This window comes from Hypanus sabinus, chromosome 7 (assembly GCF_030144855.1).
Source record: "Hypanus sabinus isolate sHypSab1 chromosome 7, sHypSab1.hap1, whole genome shotgun sequence".
NCBI lineage: Eukaryota > Metazoa > Chordata > Chondrichthyes > Myliobatiformes > Dasyatidae > Hypanus > Hypanus sabinus.
In genome coordinates this window covers 65,437,789-65,463,841 of record NC_082712.1, presented here as the reverse complement: position 1 = coordinate 65,463,841, position 26,053 = coordinate 65,437,789, and the positions used below count along the sequence as shown (strand labels likewise).

General features: G+C 41.3%; 1 protein-coding gene across 1 annotated transcript in view; it reads left to right on the top strand.

Moving 5' to 3' along the window:
- The window catches only part of grin3a (glutamate receptor, ionotropic, N-methyl-D-aspartate 3A), a 181,970-nt gene that overhangs the window by 139,930 nt on the left and 15,987 nt on the right, over positions 1-26,053 (top strand). The window contains exons 5-6 of the mRNA XM_059973853.1: positions 4,811-4,926; positions 14,236-14,387. Coding sequence (XP_059829836.1) covers positions 4,811-4,926; positions 14,236-14,387 — 268 coding nt within the window. The remainder of the gene's footprint in view (positions 1-4,810; positions 4,927-14,235; positions 14,388-26,053) is intronic.

The following is a 26,053-nucleotide window of genomic DNA, read 5'->3' as shown; positions in this document are numbered from 1 at the left end:
GCCGGATTCTGCTCCTACACCTTATCGTCTAATGAATGCCTCCTCATGTGTTATTATGAAATGGAAATTACCTATAATCATAATGTGGGAAATCCCACAATGGATTATGATCATTATTTTGTGTGATGTTGATTGAAATATTAATTTTCAGTTCATCGAGCTCTTGCCATCTGATCTTTTACCCCCACTTGAGATAACAGAGCGGCCAGGGTTTAGCACCTCATTGGAAAGGATGACTTGCAATAGTGCAAGTCTATATTTTGTACTGAGAGTCTGCAATGGGATTTGTTCACATAAGCTTGTCATGTAGAAGTGAAAGTGCTTCTTTTAACCTGTAGTTGACATAATTTGAATGACTTAATTGCATTCTGAGTTTAATTTTTCTGCAAAAGAAATATTAATTATGTGACAGATTTCCAGATTTGATGAATAAGATGTAAGGATATCTGATGATGTGGTTCGACTCAGCCAGAAGTGCTTTGTAGCCCTAAGGCTTACTATAGATGGAGCATGCTGTGCATTTTGACATTTTCTGCTGCAGCCAACAGTTTTAAAAATAAATGAGAGGAAACATTCACTCTTCATAATTTATTGTTCAACATAAGTAGATTATGTATTGACTACAAGTAATTAATTACACGTTGTGCAGGAAATCTGTTTTGAAAATGTTTTGAAGCAGCCATTTTAGAGATAGTGTACACTTCTAGAGTTCTGTTTATGAATGCACCATTAAAAGCAACCTGAAGCACCCTGTCTGGATGCATCTCAGCACTGTATGGCAACTGCTCTGCCCAAGATACAAGAAATTGCAGAGTTGTGGATTCAGCTCACTGCATCACAATAAAGCAGCCTTCCCTCCATGGATCTGTCCACACTTCTCAGTGCCTCAGCAAAGCAGCCATCATAATCAAAGACAAAAACATGAGGACATCTGCAGATGCTGGAAATTCAAGCAACACACAAAATTTTGGTGGAACACAGCAGGCCAGGCAGCATCTATAGGAAGAAACACTGTCGACGTTTTGGGCTGAGACCCTTCGTCAGGACTGACAGTGTTTCTTCCTATAGATGCTGCCTGGCCTGCTGCATTCCACCAGCATTTTGTGTGTGTTGATCATAATCAAAGACTCTTCCCAGCACAAATAACTTCTCTTCTCTCCAGTCGATTGCACAGCATATACAGAAACTTGAAAACACACACCACCAGGTTTCTTTCCCACTGTTATAAGATTCTTAAATGGGGCCTTGTACGATGAAGATGAACTCTTCGTCTCACGGTTTATCCCGTCATGGCTCTTGCACCTTATTGTCTAACTGCATTGTTTTTTCTCCGTGTAATGCCCTTGGTTAGAATTTCTATTGTCATGCTGTGAGGAATTTTTATTTTAGCAGCTTTCTGCAAAAGCAGTATGTCCTGTTAGTAAGAGTGGTTTGGCTACAGTTAAAGATAAGGAGAAATTTTGTCTAATTTGGGAATGTTGTGTCAGTCAGTTGGGTTTGTCTTTCTGCCCAGTGAGATGCAATGGAAGGTTTAAGAGAGCTGGGTGGGATCAGATTTCTGAAGGACGGTGATCTGGTTTGGGTCTTTTGGTCAGGAGGTGCAGAGAGAAGGGAAGATGCTTTGAGGATCCCACCCAAAGGGGAGACACTGTTGCAAGGAGTGCTTAGCAAAGTGAATGATCCCAAGGTGGGAAGCGCTACCTGTAATTGGTGATAGGAATTCAGTGCCATGAGTAAAGAGATAGGCCCAACTACTACAGAAACAAGCTCCAACACATGTGCACATTTAGACTGGTTTAACTGTAATGTAGCCTTTTATTTTCTTCTCTTTTCCTGTTAACTGTTTGTTAAAGTTGAAAATCGATAAATAAACTTTCTTTGTAACTTTATGCTGGTGTACAATCTGTCATTTCTTGGCAAAAGATAACTACGTATGGGGCAGTACTTACACACAATTCACTACAATCAATGTTCCTTAATCGGACCCAAATCATACCGACTCTAGAAGTGTGCTGCTTATGGAGTCACGTGACTGGTAGTAGAGTTAGCCAATGAGCTAAGTTTGTACACAAGCCCCGGTGAGAGGGTCGCATCTGAAACTGTGACACAACGTACTGTATTCTGTTCTTGTAGGCACTACCTCAAACTAATAGTATTTCAAAACGATCTGGATGAATGGCTTACAATACCATGATTTTCACTGATTCTTGGTATATGTGACAATAATAAGCCAATAACAACACTAATCTACAGATTCTAGAATTGTTTCAACAGGCAATTCCAGAAAATTCCAGCAAATCTGAACCCGCCGTTTAAGAAAGAAGGGAAAGAGAAAACAGGGACTTACTAACCTGTTAGCCTAATTCTAGTAGAACATAGCGCATGCAGTACAGGAACAGAAACAGGTCTTTAGCTCACAATATCTATGCCAACCATGAGGCCAATCTGAACTAATCCCATCTGCCTGTATATGGTTTATATCCCTCTTTTCTCTGCCCGCTTAAGTGTCTGTCTAGGGAGCAGAAGAGAAAATAATGAAATATGCAATTAAGGATGTCATAACAGCATCTCTGGGCAGAATAATACACTGTACAGAAACTACATCAGTTTATGAAAGGAAAAATTGCTGGAGTTCTTTGATTATATGATTAATAGAATAGGCAGGGGTACCTAAGGAAATGATGTATTTATTTATTTATTTCTGAACATGTTCAATAAGTTTTAGCATAGTAAGTTGGTCAACAAGATTAGGGATAATATACTGGCATGGATTAAGAATTTATTATCAGACAGTGAGGAAAGTGGGAATAAATGGATTACGGTAATCTCATATTGGTTATGCTCTGTGTTCTATGGTTTTTCTGTGGCAAGTGGTTCTCTACAAACTGTGCTTGGACCCCAGCTTTTCACAACCTATGTCAACAAGTTGCCAAGGAGTCCAAATTTCTAGTTTGGTGATGATACAAAAACAAGTGTGAATTGTAAGTCTGGAGGACAATGGAATGAGAGATTCTGGAAGAGGTGAGTGAAGGGGTGAGAACTTGGTAATGTGGAAAGATGTGAGGTAATCCACTTTGGTGCATATATCAGGAAAAACTGGAATGTTTGTTAAATGGTAAGACATTGGGTAATGGTCATGTTCAAAGAGATGTAGGTGTGCTTTCCACAAGTCACTGGAAGCCAACATGCAGAAGCAGTGAGAAATTAAAAGGTCAAATGTTCTATTAGCCTTTAGAAAATAAGAATGTCACATTGTTGTTGTTTGGGGTAATGGTAAAACCGCACCTAGATTATTAGTCTCCTAACCTAAAAGGGATAGTGCTTGTTGTAAAGAGAGTGCAACAAAGGATTGTTAGACTGGTCCCATGGATTATAAATTTGCCACTTGAGCAGGGTTTGGGACTGCATTCTCCAGAGTTTGGAAAAAGAGAAAGATCTCATCACAACTTACAAAATTTTAATAGGCTGTTCCCCTAGCTGAGGCCAGAACATTTAGGTCTGGGTTGAGAAAATTCTACATTCAGATGGTGCTGAGCTGTTTGAATTTTCAACTGAAGGAGCTGTGGAGACTAAATAATCTTGTTCATTCAGCATGTAGGTTAACGAATTCCTGAACATTCAGGGAGGTGCAGGTTGAAGGACAGTGTGGAAAAATGGAGCTGAGGTAGATTAGACAAAATCTTAATGAATGAAAGGTTGGCTTACTGTTCCTTCTGTTTCTCAAGTTCTGAATTTCTTAGACCTGATAAATCATTTGCCTTACATGGAGTAAATCTGTAGCTGATAAAAGATCAGCACCTCTCCATGACAATTTACTACTAATGCAAATACTGTAGGTCAATTATTTAATCCTGTTAAGTAACAACATTTTTTAAAGACTTCAATTTATTGACCCACATCATACATTAATATGGAATACGTTGAAATTAAAACAAATTTTATAGCAAGCTAAGGCCACTATTTTGTTTTATTTGTTTGGAGTTCTGTCATCTTCATGAGTGCAGTGACAGTAATGACAGATGCATGGTTCAATAAGAGTTGGTGCTTCTGTTTCATAGCTCCAGCAATCCAGATATCATCCTGACTTTCAGCACTCTGTGTGAAGTTTGCAAATTAACTACATCAGTTTCCCCAAGACACCCTACATCCGCAAGATGCGCGGACAAGTTAATTGGCCACTATGCGTTATTCTCTAGTGTGGCCAATAACCAAAGGGAAGTAAATGAACATGAGAGAGAAAATAGGCTGCAAAGCTAAAGGTAAATATTGAGAGGAGGACTGAGACAATAGGATTGTTCAGTTAGTATCCAGGATGGAATGTCAAAGTCAAAGTAAAAAAAAAACAGTCAGGGTTATTTTCTTGTGCACAAGTACATGTATGCATAGGTGCTGTAAAATAAATACCGTACTTGGAGTGGAATCACAAACTCATGGCATCAGAGTCACAACGTTCATGAGATAAACATAAGTTATACAAGGATGAACACAAATACAAAGTCCATTGTAGTGTGAAGTGGTGCTACACTGAGGTAGTAATTAGGGTTGTGCAGGTTGGCTCAAAGACCAAATGGTTAAAAGGAGATAGCTCTTTTTGACCTTGGTGGTGTGGAACTTCAGGCTCCTGCAAAGTGGTAGCCATGAGAAGATAACATGACTCATGTAATGAGGGTATTTGAGAATAGATACTGTCTTCTTAAAGCAACACCTCATGTTGATCTTTAGATGGTTGGGAGAGATGTACCTGCCTTTATTTGTGTTGTAGTAAGATGAATTATGTGCTCCTAATCAGCAATCTGACCTTTAAACCTAGAAATGATCCTCAAACACTTGATGCCTTTATCATGGACAAAGCGCTGTTGGATTACGAAGTCTCCATTGATGCTGACTGCAAGCTTCTAACTGTTGGAAAACCTTTTGCTATAGAAGGTATGCATGCCAATCCATTTTTACCTCAATTCATGAATCTGTAAAATGTGTGTTGGCCAGTCTTCAAAATGAATAATTTATTCATCCATTTATTGCTCAAGATAAGTCACTTTTGCAAGAAAGTATTAATTGGAAAATTGTCCATAAGTCTCTCAACAGACAGTGAATTGAGTATAATTTACAACTGGTTTCTCAAAAAAAAACTTAATCATTGTTTCCCTTAAAAAGTAAAAGCATGTATCCTCAGTATATTGAAAATCTGAACCAGGCATGCATGCAATTTCTTTACAAAATGATAGTGCATGGCATCACCATTTTCAGAAACATTTATGAGACATGAGTTTCTGCTAATGCTGGAAATCTTGACCAACCCACACAAATGCTAGAGGAACTCAATAGGTCAGGCAGTATCTATGGAGCAAAATAACCAGTTGACATATCGGGCCAAGACCCTTCACCCAGACTGGCCTCCATACACTGTACCCTGGCCTGCTGAGTTCCTCCAACATATTGTGTGTGTTGTTCACAAGCATGTGCATGTTTTTGGTGACATAGAAAGTGTCAATTCAGTACAATCAGTCTGTGCTAGTTTTCAAGCACCCATTTATGCTAACCCCATACTTACCCTTCTTTATTCCCTCCACATTTCATCAGCTACTCCTTCTCCAGGTTCTTCCACTCACCTATTACATAGGGGCAATTAATAGTAGTCAAATAATCTGGCATCTGCATGTGTTTGAGTTGTGGGGAGAAACTGAAGTACTCAGAGGAAATCCATGCGGACAAAGAACATACAAACTTCCACAAACTGTACAAGATATCAGGATTGAACGCTGATCACTGAACCTGTGAGATAGCACCTTGATTTATTTTATTATTTATTTAGAGATACAGCGGGGAACAGACCCTACCAGCCCAATGAAATGCTCTGCCCACAAACCTACCTATTTATCACTAGTCTAATCACAGGACAATTTACAATGATCCATAGGAGCCACATATCTATCATCTGCCTGTCTGTATTGTACCTTGAGTTGCACATTTATTATGGATAATTTGTCACATGGGTGGGGGCGTGGTCAAAGCAAATAGTATAGTTATGTTTCTCAGTTTGTCTTAGTGAGTCTGTTGATAGAGCCAACTGGGGAATGTTATTTTGTTGTTGTACATACTTAATTTATTTACCCTTCGCTAATTATGCTAATTTGAACACCAATTACTCTTATTCTGCGATATTGCTAATTTTAGTTTTGTTCGTTTTTTTTAAATCATTATAAGATCGTTTGGCTTTGCTGGTTTCGCATTAAAGAAATGAACACACTTTTTTGACTTGGAGCTCAGTTATTTGGAATTATTACAGTGTCAATTCCCATAATTAGTCTCTCAGCTGCTTTGGTTTGTTTTCAGGTAACCGCTACATTAACCTACTAACATGTATGTTTTTAAGCTGTGGGAAGAATCCAGAGCACCCATGTGGTTCACAGGGAGAAGATGCAAACTGCTTACAGGCAGTACTGGGAGTAAACCCCATACTCTGGAAGGTCCCGAATTGTATTAGTGTCACAGTGACTGCTACGCTACTGTGGCACTGCTATTTGCTCTGCCACATTGCCAGTCATTATCTGTTCTAGTCACCGTGTCTGTAATGGAAGATCCATATAGGATTTTGACACATTATAATTGCATAGTCTTTACCCTTGGGGAGCAAAATGATTCCGATTATATTTCAACATGTTAAAGGTATGCAGGAACCTTTGAAGAAATGTGTATACATCTTTGCAAAACATAGTGATAGAGTTATGAGTAAAAGAGGTCCCCAGTACAAAAACATTTCTTAAAACACTCATTAGGCCACACTCAGTGTCCATTTAGGAAAGATGTAAAGGTGTCAGAAATGATTTTACTAGAATTGTTTCAGGGGTGTGGGATTTCAATTCTACTGTTGGACTGGAGAAGTTGGACAAGTTCTTTTTAGTGTAAAGAAATATTGTTAGAAGATTTGATAGATTAATGCAGATTATGATGAGTGTAGGTAAGGTAATGTAGCAGCCAGCAGAACTCTTTACAACACCAGTATCTGGATTCCAACCCCTGCCATTATCTATAAAGAGTTTGTATGTTCTCTCCATGACCATGCAGGTTTCCTCCAGGTGCTCTGGTTTCCTCCCACATTACAAAGGATTATGGGTTAGTAAGGATTAGTAAGTTGAGGCCATGTTATGTTGTCACCTGCAAACCTGCTAACACTTGTGGACTGCCTCCAGCATATCCTCAGACTGGGTTGGTCGTTAACGCAAACAGTACATTTCACTGTATGTTTCGATATACATGTGACAAATAAAGCTCATCTAATCTAATTTTTGATAGAATAAGCAGAGAAAGTTCGATCATTTTCAGATACTTTGATGACCAGGCAACTCAAGTTTAAAGTTATAGGCCATCACTAGATGGTTGATATATATGAATGCTCTGGATGGCTCTTGATGTGAGTTGGCAACAGCATGTGGTGATGATCATCGAGCTCTATGACGACCTACCGACACTCACTACTAAAATTGAGGCAAGAAGACTGCAACTAGCAGGGTACTGTCTATGCCACCCTGAGCTACCTGCCAGCCTAGTCATCACATGGGAGCCCAACATGGGCGGATGAACCCTGGGTGCCCTCCCAAGACTATGGTCAACACACTCCTAGCAGACAGCAGTGCAGCTAATGTAGATGAACTGAACACACTGATGAGAGAGAGGGAGGAGTGGAGAGTCCATCATTCTGCCTGACGCCTGCCCCCTAGGCCTAAGTCAACGTAAGAAAGAAAAAGAAGTCATCAATAGGGAGTGAATGTGAGGGAAAAAGCTTTTCCACCAATTGCTGATTTTCCCTCTCCGAGATGTGAAAGTAGAATCAGGCTGGGCTTTCGGAATTAAATCAAAGAGACACTAAGGGTGAATTATTTGCAGGAATAAGTGCAGAGAACATGATAATGAGTGTCACTGGAATAATTTGCAGGAAGCCAGCAGAGACGATGGGTCAAATGCCCTCCCCTTGTGCTATAACAATGCCACAATTCAGTGAATTCCATGCTCAACTTTTATTAAATTTTCACCAACTATTTTTTCTTTTTCTCTTTCCAATGGGTGACATATTGAATGGTATTATTTCTGTATAGAGTCACCAAGTTCGATGGAGGTTACACTCTAAACTCCTCACTCAGTGCAAAATGCCAGAAGTGTGAAAATAGATGATACCCTAAACTAATAATCTGGCTATAGGAATAAGAGGAACCTGAATTACAATGCTTTGCATTCTACAGACTAATCATTTACATGAAAAATTTAAGTATGTCATAAAAGGCAGGGGGGCATTGGGAATGGACCCAATTGCAGGACACAGACACTGAAGTACTAGGAACAGGACAGGACAAAACTAAAGGATGGGACAGGTCACAGAATAGGTTAGGGAAGCAGGACCAGGACGAGGGACTGGGAACAAGGAGCCTGGGGTGGACTCCGAGCCCAAGACTGTACCAGGACCCAGAACCTGGGTCTTGACTCAGACTCAGACCCCAAACCAGGTGAAGACATGACAAGGTCTGGGTTCTTGGATCTGGAGGCTTGGAGGCAGACTAGGAACCGTACATTAACATAGAGCCAGGACTTCTTCAAGAAGCCAGGACTCATCTTTAACAAGACACCAACATGAGACTTGAAGTACATTGACAGAGCCAGGACTTTTCCCTCAACAAGCCAGGACTCAACTTTCACTCCACACCAAGGTGGGGCAGGTCCATCCATCAGGTAACAGCAGAACAGCCTGACTTACCCAACAGGAAGAGACAAACACCAAAGAACAACAGACAGTTCCATCTCTGCATCAGGGTTACTCCATCAGTTACAGCCAGCAGCCCTGGCTGGCTACAGAAACAACCAGATCCCTACCCAGCTCGGAGTGGCTGACAGCCACCAGGCTGGCCCAGGAAACAGCCAAATCCATACCACAATGACCACTCCAACTACTGACAGCAAGGCTCCAAGAAGCAATGGCTCTCCAACATGGCCTAAAGATGGCAAGTGCCCATTCTAGCCTTCCACCAGCTATTTGCTCCCAGGGAAACTTGACCACACCCAATCCCAGGGCCACTTATATTCCCAGCCGCAAGATGAGCATCAGGTGCTTATGGTTAAGTCCAACCAAAACAAGGGACAGCTGGAGGACGCGGAGTCTAGAGTACACGGACCGGACTGTGAATCGGAATGCGGATTTCGGACCGGACCATGACAAAGTAAGGTTATTTCTGTCCACTCACAGTCTTGATCAATTGAAACATGCTGATAGAATCGTCAAAAGAAAAGGGGTTCTCAGCTAAAGAGACAGTCTGCAGATGCTGGAAATCCAAAGCAACACACACAAAATGGCTGGATGAACTCAGCAGGTCAGGTAGCAAGTAGTCAACATTTTGTGCTGAGACTCTTCTTCGGGACTGAGAAGGAAGGGGGAAAGATGCTAGAATTAAAAAGGTGGAATGGCGGCTAGCTTGAAGGTGATAGGTGAAGCCAGTTGGCTAGGAAGGGTCAAGGGCTGAAGGAATCTGATAGGAGAGGAGAGTGGCCCAGAGGAGAAAGAAGAGAAGGGACCCAGGGGGAATAATAGGTAGGTGAGAAGAGGTAAAAGTTCAGAATGGGGAATAGAGGAGGAGGGGAGAAAATTGTTTACCGGAAGGCGAAATTAATAGACATGCCATCAGATTGAAGGTTACCCAGACAGAATATAAGGTGTTACTCCTGCACCTTGAGGCAAAAGAGGAGGCCACAGATCAAGACTTCAAAACAGGAGTGGGAATGGAAATTAAAATGTTTGGCCACTGGGAAGTCCCACTTGTGGCAGACAGTACAGGGGTGCTCAACAAAGCAGTTCCCCAATTTATGACGGATCACACCAGTATAGAGGAGACTGCATCAGAAGCACTGGACACAATAGATCACCCCAGCAGATTCACAGGTGAAGTGTTGCCTCACCTGGAAGGATTGCTTAAGGCTTTGAAGGGAGCTGAGGAAGACAAACTCAGCTAATTTGTCTCTCTCTGGGAACCAGGCAACTTTGATTATATATTTTAATATAACTCTGTAGATCAGCCCTTTAAGGAAAATATGTTAATATTCGTTAATCTGTAGAGAATTTTTTTTTCTATCTCCTTTAGACAGTTTTGATTTTATTGCAGTTGGAAAATGATGGTCTAGCGCATTTGTTATCACAAAGCTGCCAAGAATCCTAGTTTGTAATGGATCACATATGGGAATGCTTCACTGTTATTGTGGCATGCGTTTGATTCATGTCATAGATATAGAAGTATTGAAGCTTCAAATTTTATGATTTAACTCTGGTAGACATGACTCAGCCAAGCACTAGATGATAGGAAATGAATTCATTGTTAGCCATAATATCTCCCAAGAGTATTATACACAGAATGAAGGATTCACGAAAAACACCACTGGGTCTTTATTGAAAGTGAAGTTGTTTGCTTTCACCTTAAGACACCAATAAAAATAATAGTGTGGTCCAGAATGAAATTAGTCTGAAAGTATAGTTAAAATGAAGGCGTGCAGTTTTAAGTTCATGTCTTCATACAAATGTGTAAGGTCCCCATTTTGTTTTAGTAATAACTGAGTAAATATCAGTCACCAGGTAAATATATTATGTATTTTTATCGTAGTGTAAAAATCACATGAGTTTTAGGTCATAACTTGCTGACTTACCACAACAGTTTAAAGTGGCTATACAGGCAGATTATTTGGAAATGTATTAGTTGTAAATGCAAGAGAGCCAAAACTTTGTCATAGGGTTTGGAGGCTCGTGTGCCCCAATAAGTTGTTTTGGCACGAATCACAGCTTTATACTTTGACACTTGGTAGGGTCACCCATGTCAAATAGATGAAAGAGTAGAGGCCAGACTAAGAGTGGAACACTGGTCCTCCAGGTGTGGGGTTTCAGCTCAGGGCTAACCACCCTGACTGGACAAAAAAATTGTTATGGAAATAGCAATGAAGGAACCTACTTCATCTATGTGTGACAGTATAGACAGACAGAGATGGAGAACCTTCTTTGCTACCCTAAATGCCAGCGGTGTTACTACTGGAAGAACAGCAGCAGCATAAATAGACAGGGAGAAGAAAAGCAAGACCCTATCCACTCACAAACATTTGGAAGGCTGTGTGAACATCGAACATAGAATATAAAAATCTACAGCAAATTACAGACCCTTCGGCCCACAATGTTGAGCTGACCATGTAACCTATTCTAGAGACTGCCTAGAATTTCCCTAGTGCATAGCCCTCTATTTTTCTAAGCCCCATGTACCTATCTCAGTGGCTCTTAAAAGACCCTATCGTATTCACTTCCACCACTGCCACCGGCAGTGCATTCCATGCACCCACCATGCTCTGTGTGAAAAACTTACCCCTGACATCCCCTTGATACCTGTTTCCAAGCACCTTAAAACTATGTCCCCTCATGTTTGCCATTTCAGTCCTGGGATAAAGCCTCTGGCTATCCACAGGATCAATGCCCTCATCATTTTATACACCTCTAACAGGTTACCCCTCATCCTCTATCACTCCAAGGAGAAAAGGCCAAGTTCTGAATAGGACAGTCAACATTGTTCAGCCAACTGTATCTTTTCCCCTTCCTCCTGTTTTGGCTTTCGTTTTGTAGCATGGGTGATGAAAATGTTTCCATACTGCCCTGTGCAGCTGAGGCTGAAGCTCTGCAAAACCCAGCCATGTTCTCACCCACCACCTACGATCAACACTCCAGGGAAGCAGGAGTCCAAGCTGGCTTTCCCTATCTAGCCAGAGTAAATTCAAAGTGGTTTTATATCAAACTGGGACTGAAGGGATGCAGTCTTGTGTTAAGTCAGCAGCCAGCAACAACTGAAGTCTTCAGAAGCTGACGTATTTGAAACAAGATTTTTAATTACTTCACCATGCCAGATACTGTCAAATTATTTCCCTTACGCCCTTAACATAGGGTATAATTTACACAGATGTAATCCAGTCTGCGATTATTTCCAGAATCAACCTGAGTAACAGCCTCTCACCTCACTGCTGTTCTCCTGATGTCAACAGTTTGCACCATTTAGTGATAATATTTGCTGTGTTTATTAACATATTCTCCAAAACCAATTTCCTCTTCATACCTTACATTAGTACTTTTCACATGGACCATTAGCCACCAGGGTCAAGAGACTGCCTTTTTCAGTTTTTTATATGCAGTATTGTTCAGAAGTCTTAGGCACATGTAAAAAAATTCTCTAAAGCAAAGATGCTTTCAAAAATAACAAAATGAAAAGCTCCTAAATAAGAAAAATACATACAAAGAGCAGTAAACAGTAAAAACTAAATCAAATCAATATTTGGTGTGACCACCCTTTGCCTTTAAAACTGCATCAATTCACTGTCGTGCTATAAGAAAATTGTCTGGTTGGCTGTTCCAATCATCTTGGAGAACTTGCCACAGTTCTTCTATAGACGCTGGCTGTCTTGCTTTCTTTTGCCTCTCCAGGTAATCCCAGACAGCCTCAGTAATCTGAATTCAGGGCTCTGTGGAGGCCACACCATTTGAAACCATATAAAAATCTAGGGTGCCTAAGACTTGTGCACAACATTATAAAAGGTCCCTGCTGTAACTTCAAATTTTAATAGATCATTGAAATGCAAAGTAGTTCAATCCATTGCATGCATGTCATCCAAAAAATAAATAATCTCACTGTCAGCAGTCTTATAAAACATCAGATACATTGTAAGTGACAAAACAGATTTCTGTTTTTACCATTTTCTCAAGCAATTGTCATCACCACCACAAAGAAATGCTGACAACTCCTCTCTAAACCTTATACGTTTTAAATAACTTTACCTATATCCATTGACTTCAATAATAATAGAAATAGGCCACTCTCAGGATGGAGGAACAATACCTCATAATTTATCTAGGTAGCCTCCAACCTGATGGCATAACTACTGATTTTTCCTTCCCTCTTCTATTCCCCATTCTGGCCTCTTACCTCTTCTCACCTACGGTGCCCTTCTTTCTTCCCTTCATCCCTTGGTTCACTCTCCTCCCCCATCAGATTCCTTCATCTCCTGCCCTTTAATTTCCTCATCCACCTGGTTTCATCTATCACCTTTTTTGCTCATCCTCCTTCTCTTCCCCCCCTCCCACCTTCTTATTCTGGCATCTTCCCCCTTCCTTTCCAGTCCTGAAGAAGGCATCTCAGCCTGAAATGGCGACTGTTCATTCATTTCCGTAGATACTGACTGACCTGCTGAGTTCTTCCAGCATTTTGAATGTCTTGCTCTGGATTTCCAGCATCTGTAGATTTTCTATTTGTTAGAAATAAACTCTTCCTGTTCACCCTCATTGCAGCTGTTAGTAAGAAACAATCCCATCCTCACCAAATATTTCTCATAAATTAAATCCTGTAGTCTTAATATCATCCTTTTAAATCTCTTCTGGGCCTTTACAATCGTTATGATGTCTTTCTTATTGTGCAGTGACCATACACCAGCTAGGGATGAACTTCAGGTTATGGATTAATTTACTTATTCATTTAGTGGAAACTAATAAATGACAGTAATTCCTACTCATCCATAATTGCCATTGAACTGAGAATCCTGTTAAGTTACTGAAGTGGGCAATTAAGAGTCAGCCACATAACTTAGTCTGCAGTTGCATGTGGGCCTGACTGGGTAAAAGGGCAGATTTCCTCCCATAACGGGAAGTAGTGAATCAGATATGTTTTTATGACACTCTGTAGTTTCATAGTCATTTTAACTCCTGGATTTTTTCCTCTTCAGAACATTGCCTGAATTTAAAATGCTAAACTCTCACACGATTTGAACTCAGGCATCTGGATATTTGGTCCAGCTGTCTCGATTATTAGTCAAGTAATTTAGAGTGACGGCCCTTCTCTTTTGTTTTGATTCTCAGTCAATAGATGTAGGCATGCCTTGTGGCTTCTTCACTATCTTAGCCACCTACTCTGCTTCCTTAAGGAATTTCTCATCTCAGTATAAGATAATAATAGGAAATTGCTGTAGCCTTACTCTCATGGTGAGCTGTACAATCGCATTGTCTGAATGTAATTGCTGCTGCATAATTACTCAGTTATCATGTATTCCCTGATCCATTGAAATAACTATTCTCTTAGGCATTATTACTCATTTATTTCCTCAATATCTTTGGGATGATTCACTTACAGTGCCAGACATCACATAGCAACTAATTTTCCTGCTTTCTTTGGTAATTCCTATTCCTAGGGTATGGAATTGGCCTTTTGCAGAATTCCCCATTGACATCAAACATTTCGGAATTAATTAGCCAGTACAAGTCTGACGGGTTTATGGATGTGCTTCATGACAAATGGTATAAAGTTGTGCCGTGTGGAAAAAGAAGCTTTACTGTGACGGAGGTGAGTAATATTTTTGAGATTAATCAATGAGCTGGGTTCAAAAGACATTATTAATTATTGCAGAAGGGTTGGTAATATTAGTACATCTGTGGCAGCCACTCCGAAAGACTGGGATTTCCTTTTCATTATTCATCCAAAAGATAGGGACCTAACATGTCAGAGAAAAAAATTATTACTCATTCATAATCACCTTTGAACTAAACCCATTTAGAGACTAGTTAAGGTTTGACCTTTTAGCTGTTACTGTGAAGTTAGGTCAGGATAAACCAAGGTGGTAGTATAAATACGGAGAATGGAGATAGACCTTGGGGTTTATAGACAGTCTAAGTGAATGGGTGATGACATGTCCGATGTGTATAACATGGAAAAAATTGTGATCATTCATTTTGATAGAAAAAAGGGTATTTCTTCAAAGGTAAGTAATATAACATGCTCGTGTCCAGAAATAAAGAGGTGTGTTTGTACCAGGAAAGGTAACCCTAGGAAAGTTAACATATTGGTCCATGAAGGAATAGAAAAGGTGCATCATGCATTGATTTGCAAGTGGACGAGAGTATGAGTGTAGAGGTTGTCAGAAGAAGTTTGACCCAGATGCAGAGCAGCAGAGACAATTTAGCAATATATGATAACGTAACTAATAAACTGCAAGAAGGCAAGCCATAATGGGCCACAATAGAAGAGAACAGATGCTCAACACAATAAGGAAACAAGCTAACTGAAGGCTAAGAGCAACTGGTCGAGGCTGGCTGGTTTGATGGGTGAACAAAGAATTCTGACTGAGGGCCGGATTTAAATAGGTTGCAGGATATATTATGTTGGAAACAAGTGGCAGGTGATTTCTGGTCGCAGGGTGGAGACTGTGAGGTGCTTGCTTGTGCAAGTTTGACAGCGCCCCCCCCCCCCCCATGGTCAGCTCCGAATGGCCTATGACAAACCAGATGAGTCCAATAGAACTCCTCAGTTAAAAATGGATCCATAATGAAAATAGTCTGCACTCAAGACCTCCTGCTTCCCAGTTGACCAGGCTCTGCACACCCCATCCAAGGTGACATGAATCCATCAAACAGCGATCTGTGTTCACTGGACCACCTTCCACCATCCTTAGTTCCGGAGGTGCAGGCTCAGCTGCGGTGAGTGGTCCATGGACAGCAGGCGTGAAGCAGGACACATGGGAGGTAGGTGTGACCCTGAGGGACCATGGCAGCTGGAGATGGTAAGTGACTAGGTTAAGTAACACGCACTAAATACTGGAAACACTCAGCAGGTCAGGCAGCATCTATGGAGAAAAACAAGCAGTTGACGTTTCCTACCGAGACTCCTCTTCAGGACTGAGATGGAAGGAGGGAAGATGCCTGAATTAAACGTGGGGGTGAGGGGGGGCAAGAGATTGGCTGGAAAGTGACAGGTGAAACCAGGTAGGTGGGAAAGGTCAAGGGATGGAGAAGGAATCTGATAGGAGAAGAGAGTGGACAATAGAAGAAAGCAAAGGAGGAGGGGACTCAGGAGGAAGTAATAGGCAGGTGAGAAGAGTGCGAAGAAGTAAAAGGTCAGAAGTGAGAAATAGAGGAAGTTGGGGGAGTGGAATTTGTTCAACGGTACAAGAAATCAATATTCATGCCATCAGGTTGGAGGGTGCCCAGATGGAATAAATGGTGTTGCTTCTACACCCTGACTGTGGCCTGATCTTGGCACAAGAGGAGGCTATGGGTCAATGTGTCGGAATGGGAATGGGGATCAGAATAAAAATGTTAGGCCAGGGGTCGGCAACCCTTACCACTGAAAGAGCCATATGGAACCGCTTCCCACAGAAAAGAAAACACTGGGAGCCACAAAACCCGTTTGACATTTAAAATGAAATAACACTGCATATAATGTTTTTTTTTTGCCTTTATGCTATGCATAAACAAACTATAATGTGTTGCATTTATGAAATCGATGAACTCCTGCAGAGCAAACGAAATTACATTTCTGCATGCAACAAAAACATTTTGAACTCCGAAAAAAAGATGTTGGGTTGAAGGTTACTACATCGTAGCCTACCTTGGATCGAAAAATTAAAAGAAATCGCGCACTGGCGGATGTCAGGCATTGGCAGTGGTGACGTATATTAATAGCGATAAAAACACGTTGTAGCGGTGTGCTACACGTGGCGCTAAAATAACGACACGGAGTGGTTAAACTGCAGTCAAAGATAACTTTATTGGAACTACACAGCCTTGCTTTTAAGCCTCTCTCAACCTGCCCCCCATGGGCGCGGATGCTCCAAAAGACACGTACTCACAAACCCCCGGAGGCTATCACCCTTAGCCGGAATGCTGGCAAATTGTGAGCCGGTTCAGATGTGCCAGGAAATGGGTCGCCACAACGTTTTATTTAGATTGTACAAGATCACCATAATCTTCAAATTTAGAATTACATTTCAAAAACTAACAAACTAACATAAAATACATTTTAATTAAATACTCATTTATTTTCCAAAGCCACAGGGAGCCGCAGCACAGAGATGAAAGAGCAGCATGCGGCTCCGGAGCCGCGGGTTGCCGACCCCCGTATTAGGCCATCGGGAAATCTCGCTTGTGGATGATGCCACTGAGGTGCTTGATGAAGGGTCCTCAGTTTATGATGGGTCTCATCATGTTGAAGAGTCTGCATTAAGAGCACTGGACACAGCAGATGGCCCATCAGATTTGCACGTGATGTGTTACCTCACCTAGAAGGACTGATTGGGGCTCAGAATTGAGGTGAGAGAGGAGGGATATGGGCAGATGTAACACTTGGACAGCTTGCAGGAATAAGTGCCTGGAGGGAGATAAGTGTGGAGAGACAACTGGAAGAAGTGATTCTAATGGAAAGTGGAGAGGGTAGGTGAAGATATGTTTAATCGTACTTTGGAGTTGTGAAGTATTATGTGTTGGATGCAGAAGCTGATGGGGTGGTAGAATAAGGAAAAAAGGGACTCTATCACTATTACTACAGTAGGAAGATAGAGTGAGTCACATCCTGAGAACATAGCTGAATAAAGGCAAGTGTGGTTTAGGCCCATGTAAGTAGTCATGGCTATCTCTTGGGTTTGGAGAATGAGGGAGGAGCCGAAGGAAAATAGTTCAGTATGAGAACCAGTTCTGTCAGACAGAAGAGTGTGATGGTGGAAGGAGATTGATTGCAATGTAGAAAAGTCTATGTTCGAAGCCTTCCCCAGTTATACTCCCAACTCTTCTTCCACTGCACTGACGACTGCTTTGACATTGCTTTATGCACCCATGCTGACCTTGGCAATTTCATCAACCTTGCCTCTAAATTCCACACGGACAAATTCACTTGGGCCATCTCCAACATCTTTCTCCCCTTTCTTGATCTCTCTGTCTCCATCACTGGAGGCAAACTGTCAACCAACATCTTTTATAAACCTACTGACTCCCATAGTTAGCTAAACTATACATACATCTTCCCACCTTATCTCCTGTAAAAATTCAATTCCATTTTCTCAGTATCTTCTCCTCCACTGCACCTGTTCTCTGGATGCAGCTCTCCATTCAGTTCATCAGAGATGTCCTCCTTCTTTAAAGAACGGGGTTTCACTCCCTCTATTATCGATGCTGCCTTCTTCCGCATCTCCTCCATTTTCCATATACTGGCATCAACTAGGATGGTAATATTTGGTGTTTCAATTAATTACAGTCACTCCCTCCCTACAAGATTCCTTTGTCCATTCATCTCTCCCCACTAATCTCCCTCCAGGCCCTTACCCATGCAAGTGAACTAAGTGCTACACTTGTCCATACACCTCCTCACTCAAGTTCATTCAGGACCCCAAACAGACCTTTCAGTTGAGGCAAAACTTCACCTGCGAATCTGATGGGGTTGTCTATTGTGTCTGGCACTCCCAATGTAGCCTCTTCTACATTGTGAGACCCGCTGTAAATTGGGGGACTGCTTCATCGAGCACCTCCACACCATCCACCACAACCATGACATCCCAGTGGCCAAACATTTTAGTTCTGATCCCGATATCCATTCCAAAATATCATTCCATGGCCTCCTCTTGTGTCATGATGAGGCCACCCTTAGGGTGTAGGAGCAACACCTTATATTCCACCTGGGTACCTGCTAACCTGATGCCATGAATATCAATTTCTCCTTCCGGTGACCAAAATTAACCACCCCCACCCACAATCCTTCTTCTATTCCCCACTTTGACTTTTTTTTATTAGTCTTTTTTAACCCACTTTGACTTTTTACTTCTTCTCACCTGGTTACTATTTTTCCTGGGTCACTTTCCCTTTCTCCTGTAGTCCACTATCATCTCCTGTCAGATTCTTTCTTCTCCAGCCCTTGTGACCTTTCCCACCCACCTGACTTTACCCATCACCTTCCAGCTAGTCTCCTTTCTGATTCAGGCATACCCCCCCTTCCATCTCAATCCTGAAGAAGGGACAAAACGTCGACTGTTTACTCTTTTACGTAGATGCTGCCTGACCTGCTGAATTCCTCCAGCATTTGGATTTCCACCAGCTGCAGATTTTCTTGTGTAAGTGACTAGATTCAAACGTTCATTTTATTATCAAAGTATGTATGCAGAATACGACTCTGAGGTTTGTCTTCTCCAGATAGCCATAAAATATAGGAACCAGAAGTAGTTGAAAGAAAGACATCAATTAACCCCCCAGCATGAAAAGAAAAAGAAACAAAAACTCACAAATCCCAACCCCCACCCCCCAACCCCTTCCTCACACAAAACTACCTGATCACCCAAACCCCTCCTACTCACCAGTTGCCAATTACAAAGGATGGATGTGAACACAAAAAAAAATACATAGAACTGAAAGAAGCCAATAAGCACTGCAGTCCAATCCATAAATCACAAACTTTTGATAACATCTCCAAGAGCATCAGGACCAAGTGGTCTCTCTAAGGGAAGTGGCTTGAACCCAGCAGCCCCTTCAAGACAGCATCTTAACTGGACCAATGAACTGGGGCAAGAGCTTGCAGGAGACAATACACAAGAACAGATCTCAGGTAGACAGACAGACACGGTCCCCAGGTTAAAGTAGTTAGGATGGGTGCTGATGGTGGTTAGCCTGGTTACAGTAAGTGCAATTAGCAGCTAGAATGGCCCTCTGTGGCCTTTTCCAAACATTCCAGCATCGACAAACCAGGACCTTGAATCTGAATGAGACCTCTACCATTGTCTTCTCTGTGGGGAACAACAGGCATTAGTAGCCATGAAGCATGTCAAAGGATGACAATCAATGGCAGAGGAGCTGTGTAGATCTTGAGACGTCAGACCAGAGCAGTTACTTCTTCCATGTGGAAGAGTTAGAGGTGGCAAAACACAGCAGAAACTTCTCAATTTTCTGATTGGCTTTTTCTGATTGACCATTGCCATGCAGATGATAGTCAGAGGAGAAACTCACTGAGGTGTGGTGGAGGGAACAGAAGGTTCACTAAAAGCGGGGAATGAATTGTGGGTTCCAATCTGACGCAATGTCCTGAGGGACACTGTGGAAGTGAACCACGTGTTGGAGAGCCCGATCTGCAGACTCAGTGGCTGATGGAATATTGTGGAGAGCAATAAGGTGGACCTCCTTGGAGAACCAGTCCATCACTGTCATGATCACTATGGCCTTGGCAGAAGGTGGAAAATCCATAATGAAATCCATGCTGGGAGAGGATCCATAATGAAGTCCTTGCTGGGAGAGGATGACCCTGGTGCCCATGTCAGATGCATCCACCTCAACCACAAAAGGTCCTGAGGGGTTCAGATGGGGTAGAATGGGAGCGGTGTTGAAGCATCTCTCAAGATCCTTGAAAGGGTAGTCTACAGCAGCAGACCAGGTTATCCAGGAGGTGAGTGTTTTGGTCAGGGGGGTTAAGAGTGGGTGCAATTTGGCTGTAGATGAAACTACAGGGAGAAGTTGGTGAAGTCCAAGAAATGCTGTAGCTCTTTGAGGGAGCACATTTGGGGCCATTAAACAACATCACACACTTTATCTGCTTCTCTGATTATGTATTGGGGTGAAAGGATGCAACCCAGGAAGGAAGTGACGGACATGGTCTTGGGGGTCATTGGAGAAGATGAGGATCTTGTTGAAGTGGACGAACACATACCTATGTAGCATGTCTTGAAGGACCTCATTGATGAACACTTGGAAAATGACTGTACTGTTGGAAAGTCTGCAAGGCATCATCAAGTATTCACAGTGGCCAAGGGGTGTTATAAATGCCATCTTCCACTCATCTCCCTAGCAGATGCAGATCAGGTCGTATGTGCTTTGTAGATCCGGTTTGGTGAAAATCTGGGCTCTGTTTTGAATGTGCTATCCATCTAAGAGAGAGAGTGAAGGGTCTTAATGATGATTTTATTGAGTCTATGGTATTCAATGCAGGGATGGAGTCCCCCATCTTTCTTTTAGGCAAAGAATAATTCTGCAACTGCTAAGGACTGGGATGTTCAGCTGAAGCCATGCTGTAGTGCTTAGTGATGTAGTCATTCGTGGCCTGGGTCTCAGGAGGGGAGAAGAAGAAGAGATGACCGCGGGGAGGGATGGTGCCTGGGACGAGGTTGATCGTACACCGTGTGCTTTGTGAGGCAACGGGGAGCTGGCTTCTTTCAGAGATAATTCCTCCTGTACAGGGAACTCTGTTGCAGCCTTGACTGACAGGTTGGCATTAAGCTATAGCAGTTTGAATTTCTGCTACAATCTATTGCATTCCCAGGTAAAATGACTAAACATGTTAGGTCTGCTAAGTCTATGAATAAATAAGATGTTGATGGTATAAAAAGTGACTATCAATGCTGAAGAATCACTTTGAATTGAAAACAATAATCTCACAACTATGGAACATCAGAAGAGATCTTAAGATATTTAGAATTTTTGCATTTTGTTTATTTCCAATATCTCTTCTATAATCTCAACAGTGTTTCCTGCAAGTATATCATCCAAATATAATTTAGTTTTGATGATGATATTTTTGAGAGGAGAACTTTTCTGTTAGTTTTCATTCCTATAAATTGCCTTAGTTATTTCCACTAAAATAGAATTTCAATCTTACTGTATTTATATGGTTGCTAAATTTATTTCTCAATTGGACTCAAGAGATATTCATACCAGGAATACATCAAGGTCCTCAATTGTTATCACCAATTAGAAACTTCCACTACTCTCCAAATTAATAACCTGAGTTGTGAATAAGGAATGAAGCAACCTCAATATACCTTTCAATTACTTAGACCTTTGATCACCTTCATAATCCAGCAGATTTTCTGCATTGAAATGAACATGGAGTGTTGGCACATTTTTGTCTGCTTCTCCTCCTTTGTGACCCCTTATGTTGTTACCTCCATTATGCTGGGGTGATGTTTTGAAAAGAGTATTGGAAGTTCAAACAAAATGAATAAGGAGAAGCTGGTTCACTGATGGAAAGGGCAAAAACTAGGGGCCCAAATATAAGAACCACAGGTCACATGGGGAAGAGCTTTCTCCATGCAGCCAACAGCTCTAATCTATATTTCACTTCCTGAGAGGGAGTGAGAAAACGGTTATTGTTGTTTTAACAAAAAGAATTGGATAAATACTCAAAATAAATAGTGGTCAATGGGTTTTGAGAAAGGAGCAGAGAATAAGGGAAACTGAATTGGCTTTGCTAATAGGTGACATGGCTCTAATAGACTAAATGGCCTCCAGGTTCCAAATAGCAATTATATGATTCTACAAATTATGTTATCCCATTGTTGTTTAATAGCATCATTCTGAAAACTGGAGGTCTTTTCATACAATGGATTTGAAAGCTGTCAAAGGCTGGTCAATGTATATCTGGTAAATTCTTCATTCAGTACCAACAATAACACCTCTACGTAGCCTAAGCAGGCTAATGCATCAAATTTAAAGAGTTCACTGAGACCAATCATTCAGTTACAGCAATGACCAATCTAATTGCTAGATGACAAAGAGCTAGAATGTTATCTAAAAATTATGCTCTTCCTCTCCTAATTTTCATCATATCCCATTCACTCATTATCCTTGACCTTACTGACTTTTACACACAGACACACAGATGCACACACACACATGTTAAAATCTCAGGAGATAACAATCTTTCATCCAAAACTCATTCCCTATTACCTTAGCATTTGAAAGCCAATGAAGCAACTCAGAGGTGCAATCACTGTTATAGTACTGGAGAAGCAGCTGTCGGCTTACACACACTTGCATGACCAGAACCATAGCATCAGTCTTAGAGATAATGCTCAAGGGATTCGTATCACTCGGCATCAGCAAAACCTCACCTACACTTCTTTGAGATATTCCCTTGAGGTCTCGTGGAATCACCTGTCAGATCAGTTTAAGATCATTCTTGTAGGACAGTTCGTCTAGCAGAGCAGAGTCCTTGAATTGTGTATTGACCCCATGACCTTCAGTCTCCAAGGAGAGAATGTAGTGCATGTGATCAGATGAGTTGCATTGCATTTTATTGAAGACAGTGTGTTTCCAATTCCCTGTCCAAGCAAACTGCTCAAGTGCAGTTGGTGTTGTTTGTTGGATTCTCAAAGGTGAACCACATGCCGAGAAATCACACGACAATGCTGTATGGCATTGAGCTAAACATTGCCTGCACCTTCTGCTCTACTGCTAGAAGCCGAAAGTAGTTGCCAAAGATTGTTGCTGTGAAGCACCAGTGCAAAAGTATAAAGTGAAACTGAGCAATTTAGGTTGAACTAGTTCCAAATGTATTTTTCTATGACTAAAAGAACATGAGGAATAGAAGGAGGAATAAGCACTTAATCTTTAACCCTTCTCCAGAATTCAGCTGATTTCTTACCTCAGTAGCATTATTTCCCTGTATCCCATGAAGATTCTGAATATGCAATCGTTACTCTAAGCAATCTTCATTATAAAATATAGAGCTTCCATAGTTTGTTTGGATAGAGAATCCAAAGATTCACTACCATCTAGCTGAAGAGGTCTCGGTCTTGAATAGCCATCTCCCTAATCAGAGATTCCTAAATTCATCTTCAGCTCTGTGACAAACCTAGAAAGCCACACAGGAATGTTTACTACCTCAATGAAATCCTGTAAACTCAGAATAGACAGAAACTGTTTAATCTCTCCTCATCCCAGTAATCAATCTACTGAGCCATTGTAATAGGGAAGAGACAAATACATAAACTTTCCAGTGTAAATGCACAAGAGCCAAATATAAATTCAATGATATATATTCTTCTTTATTTCCTTTCCTAATCGCTTGCTATTCCTGCATGTTAACTTCCAGTGATTTGTGAATAAGGACTCCCAGGTCCCTCTGAATACTGACAACTTTTGGTCTACTGCCATGTAAAATACAGTCCATTTTTCCATTTATTTCTGTACTAATGCTGATGACCTTTTTCTGTTTCTAAGTTGCTTTCCATCATTCATGATGCCTCTCATTTTCTTAACATGCCTATAATCCCTCTAAATCTACTTACATTCTCCTCATTACATGTTACTGTCACCAAGTTTTGTGTCATCAGTAAACTTGGATATATCACACTGGGTCCCCTCATCCAAATATTGGCATAGATTGCATATGGCACCAATCCCTGTTGCATCCCACTAGCCATTGTCTCTCAACTTGAAAATGACCCATTCATTCCAATTCCTCATCTATATCAGTATAATAGAACATGTGCTCTAATTTTGTTTGATAACCTATTCTGTGGCACTTTATGGAGGCTTTCTGAAAATCCAAATATATTAAATCCATTTGTTCCTCCTTATCTATCCATTTGATTATAGCCCAAAGAACCTAACAGATTGTGAAAGATGATTTCTCTTCCACAAATCATGTTGACTGTACATTTGCACGATTCTTTTCTAACAGATGACGCTGAGGTACAGGAACCAAATCCTGAAGATTTATTGGTTTTGGGTGTCACTAATAGCTCCAATACTTACTATAATGTTATCATTGTAATGACAGGTACAAAGGTAATGTTTCAATTTCATGACCTTTCATTATATATTAAAATGCAAAGACAGTTGATGAGGTGAGAAAGAATGAAATGAAAGGGAAATTTCACGTTCGCGTGAAACAGGTGAGATGAAATCATAAAAAAGATACTGTACGAGATGACTGAAGGAGATAATATCAATTCACCAGAGAAACAAATAACAACACTGAATTAGAATTTGAAAGAGCAAAGAAAAATATTGTAGAATATTGCAATCCAAAAAAAGCTAAACAATGCATTTTCTCTGACATTGTTAAAGTCAGTGCAAAGTCTAAAAGGCAGAAATGTGCACAATCAGAAAATGAGGCGCTGTTCAAAAGATGCCATATATAGCAGTTGATGCTGCGTCCTGCACTTCTCTTGTTCAGGTATGGTGAAGATCATATCCATTGTGCCTTTAGAAGGGAGGAATCTACATCATATTCATGGACCAGCAACTTGCTTTCTAGGAGGAGTTGATTGAAGAGGAACTTGATGGTGACTTTCCCTGTGGCACGTAGCAGAGAGCCATCTCTGTAAATACAAGATGCCACCTTTCTTAAAGACAGTCATGGGTGCACCATATTGGACCTCCTCATCCCAGAAGTAGACAATGAGATTGTGGTGCGTGACCAAACTTTGCCAAGTTGTAGCACTAATGCAGGGATGCCAACTGCTCTGTTAATCTTTCTTTAACTTTCAGTAATTTTGCAGCCCCCCACCCCAACATTTTGTCTTTTTTCATTCCCCATTCTGGCTCCCCTCTTACTGCTCTTCTCCTCACCTGCCCATCATCTCGCTCTGGTGGCCCTCCTCCTTCCCTTTCTCCATGGTCCACTCTCCTTTCCTATCCAATTCCATCTTCTTCAGCCCTTTACTTCTTTCACCTATCATCTACCAGTTTCTCACTTTACTCCCCCTCCCTGACCCACCTCCCTCCTCACTTGGTTTCACCTATTACCTGCCAGCTTGTAATCCTTCCTCTCCATCCACCTTCTTATTCCGGCTTCTTCCCCTTCCATTCCGGTCCCAATGAAGGGTCTCAGCTTGAAACATTGACTGCTTACTCCCCTCCTTAGTTGCTGCCTGATATGCTGAATTTCTCTAGCATTTTGTGTGTATGTGGCTACTGCTCTAGAGGGTTTGTTACTTTTCAATTGGCATAGTCACTTTTCAATGCCTTGTCTGTGTGTAACAAACTGAAATGTGGCTTGGGAAGTCAAAGGTACTCATCTCAAAGACAGTTAAGGAGGTCACTGTGTGCTGTGAACTGTTCTTTACAGTGGACTCTGACTGCCTCTCTCTCCTAGATAACCACTTCCATCTTTGGCTCTTGGGGGGGGGGGGGTATTTGGATATTTAGTCTGTAGATAACCTTGACAATGCTGAAGAATCCAAGAATGTCATGGTTATTAGTGAAGTTCTGGATTGTTTGCTCTCTTTCCACCCACTTGTTATTTAGGGCACTGGTTTTCTATTAGTCCACAGTCTTTGGTTGTTTAAAGAGTTGTTTTGTTTCTTAAAAAGAGGTAAAGCTTCCAAACCAAGATACTTGCACTAGCTCTCCTGGTCATTTTCATCAAATCAATCCTGGTGTTTTCTGATGAAGAAAGCAAGAATCTCTTCACAGGAGCTAACTAGGCTGGGTACCAGAGCTCTCCAAATGATCTGAATAACATGTGGCTCCTATTGTATA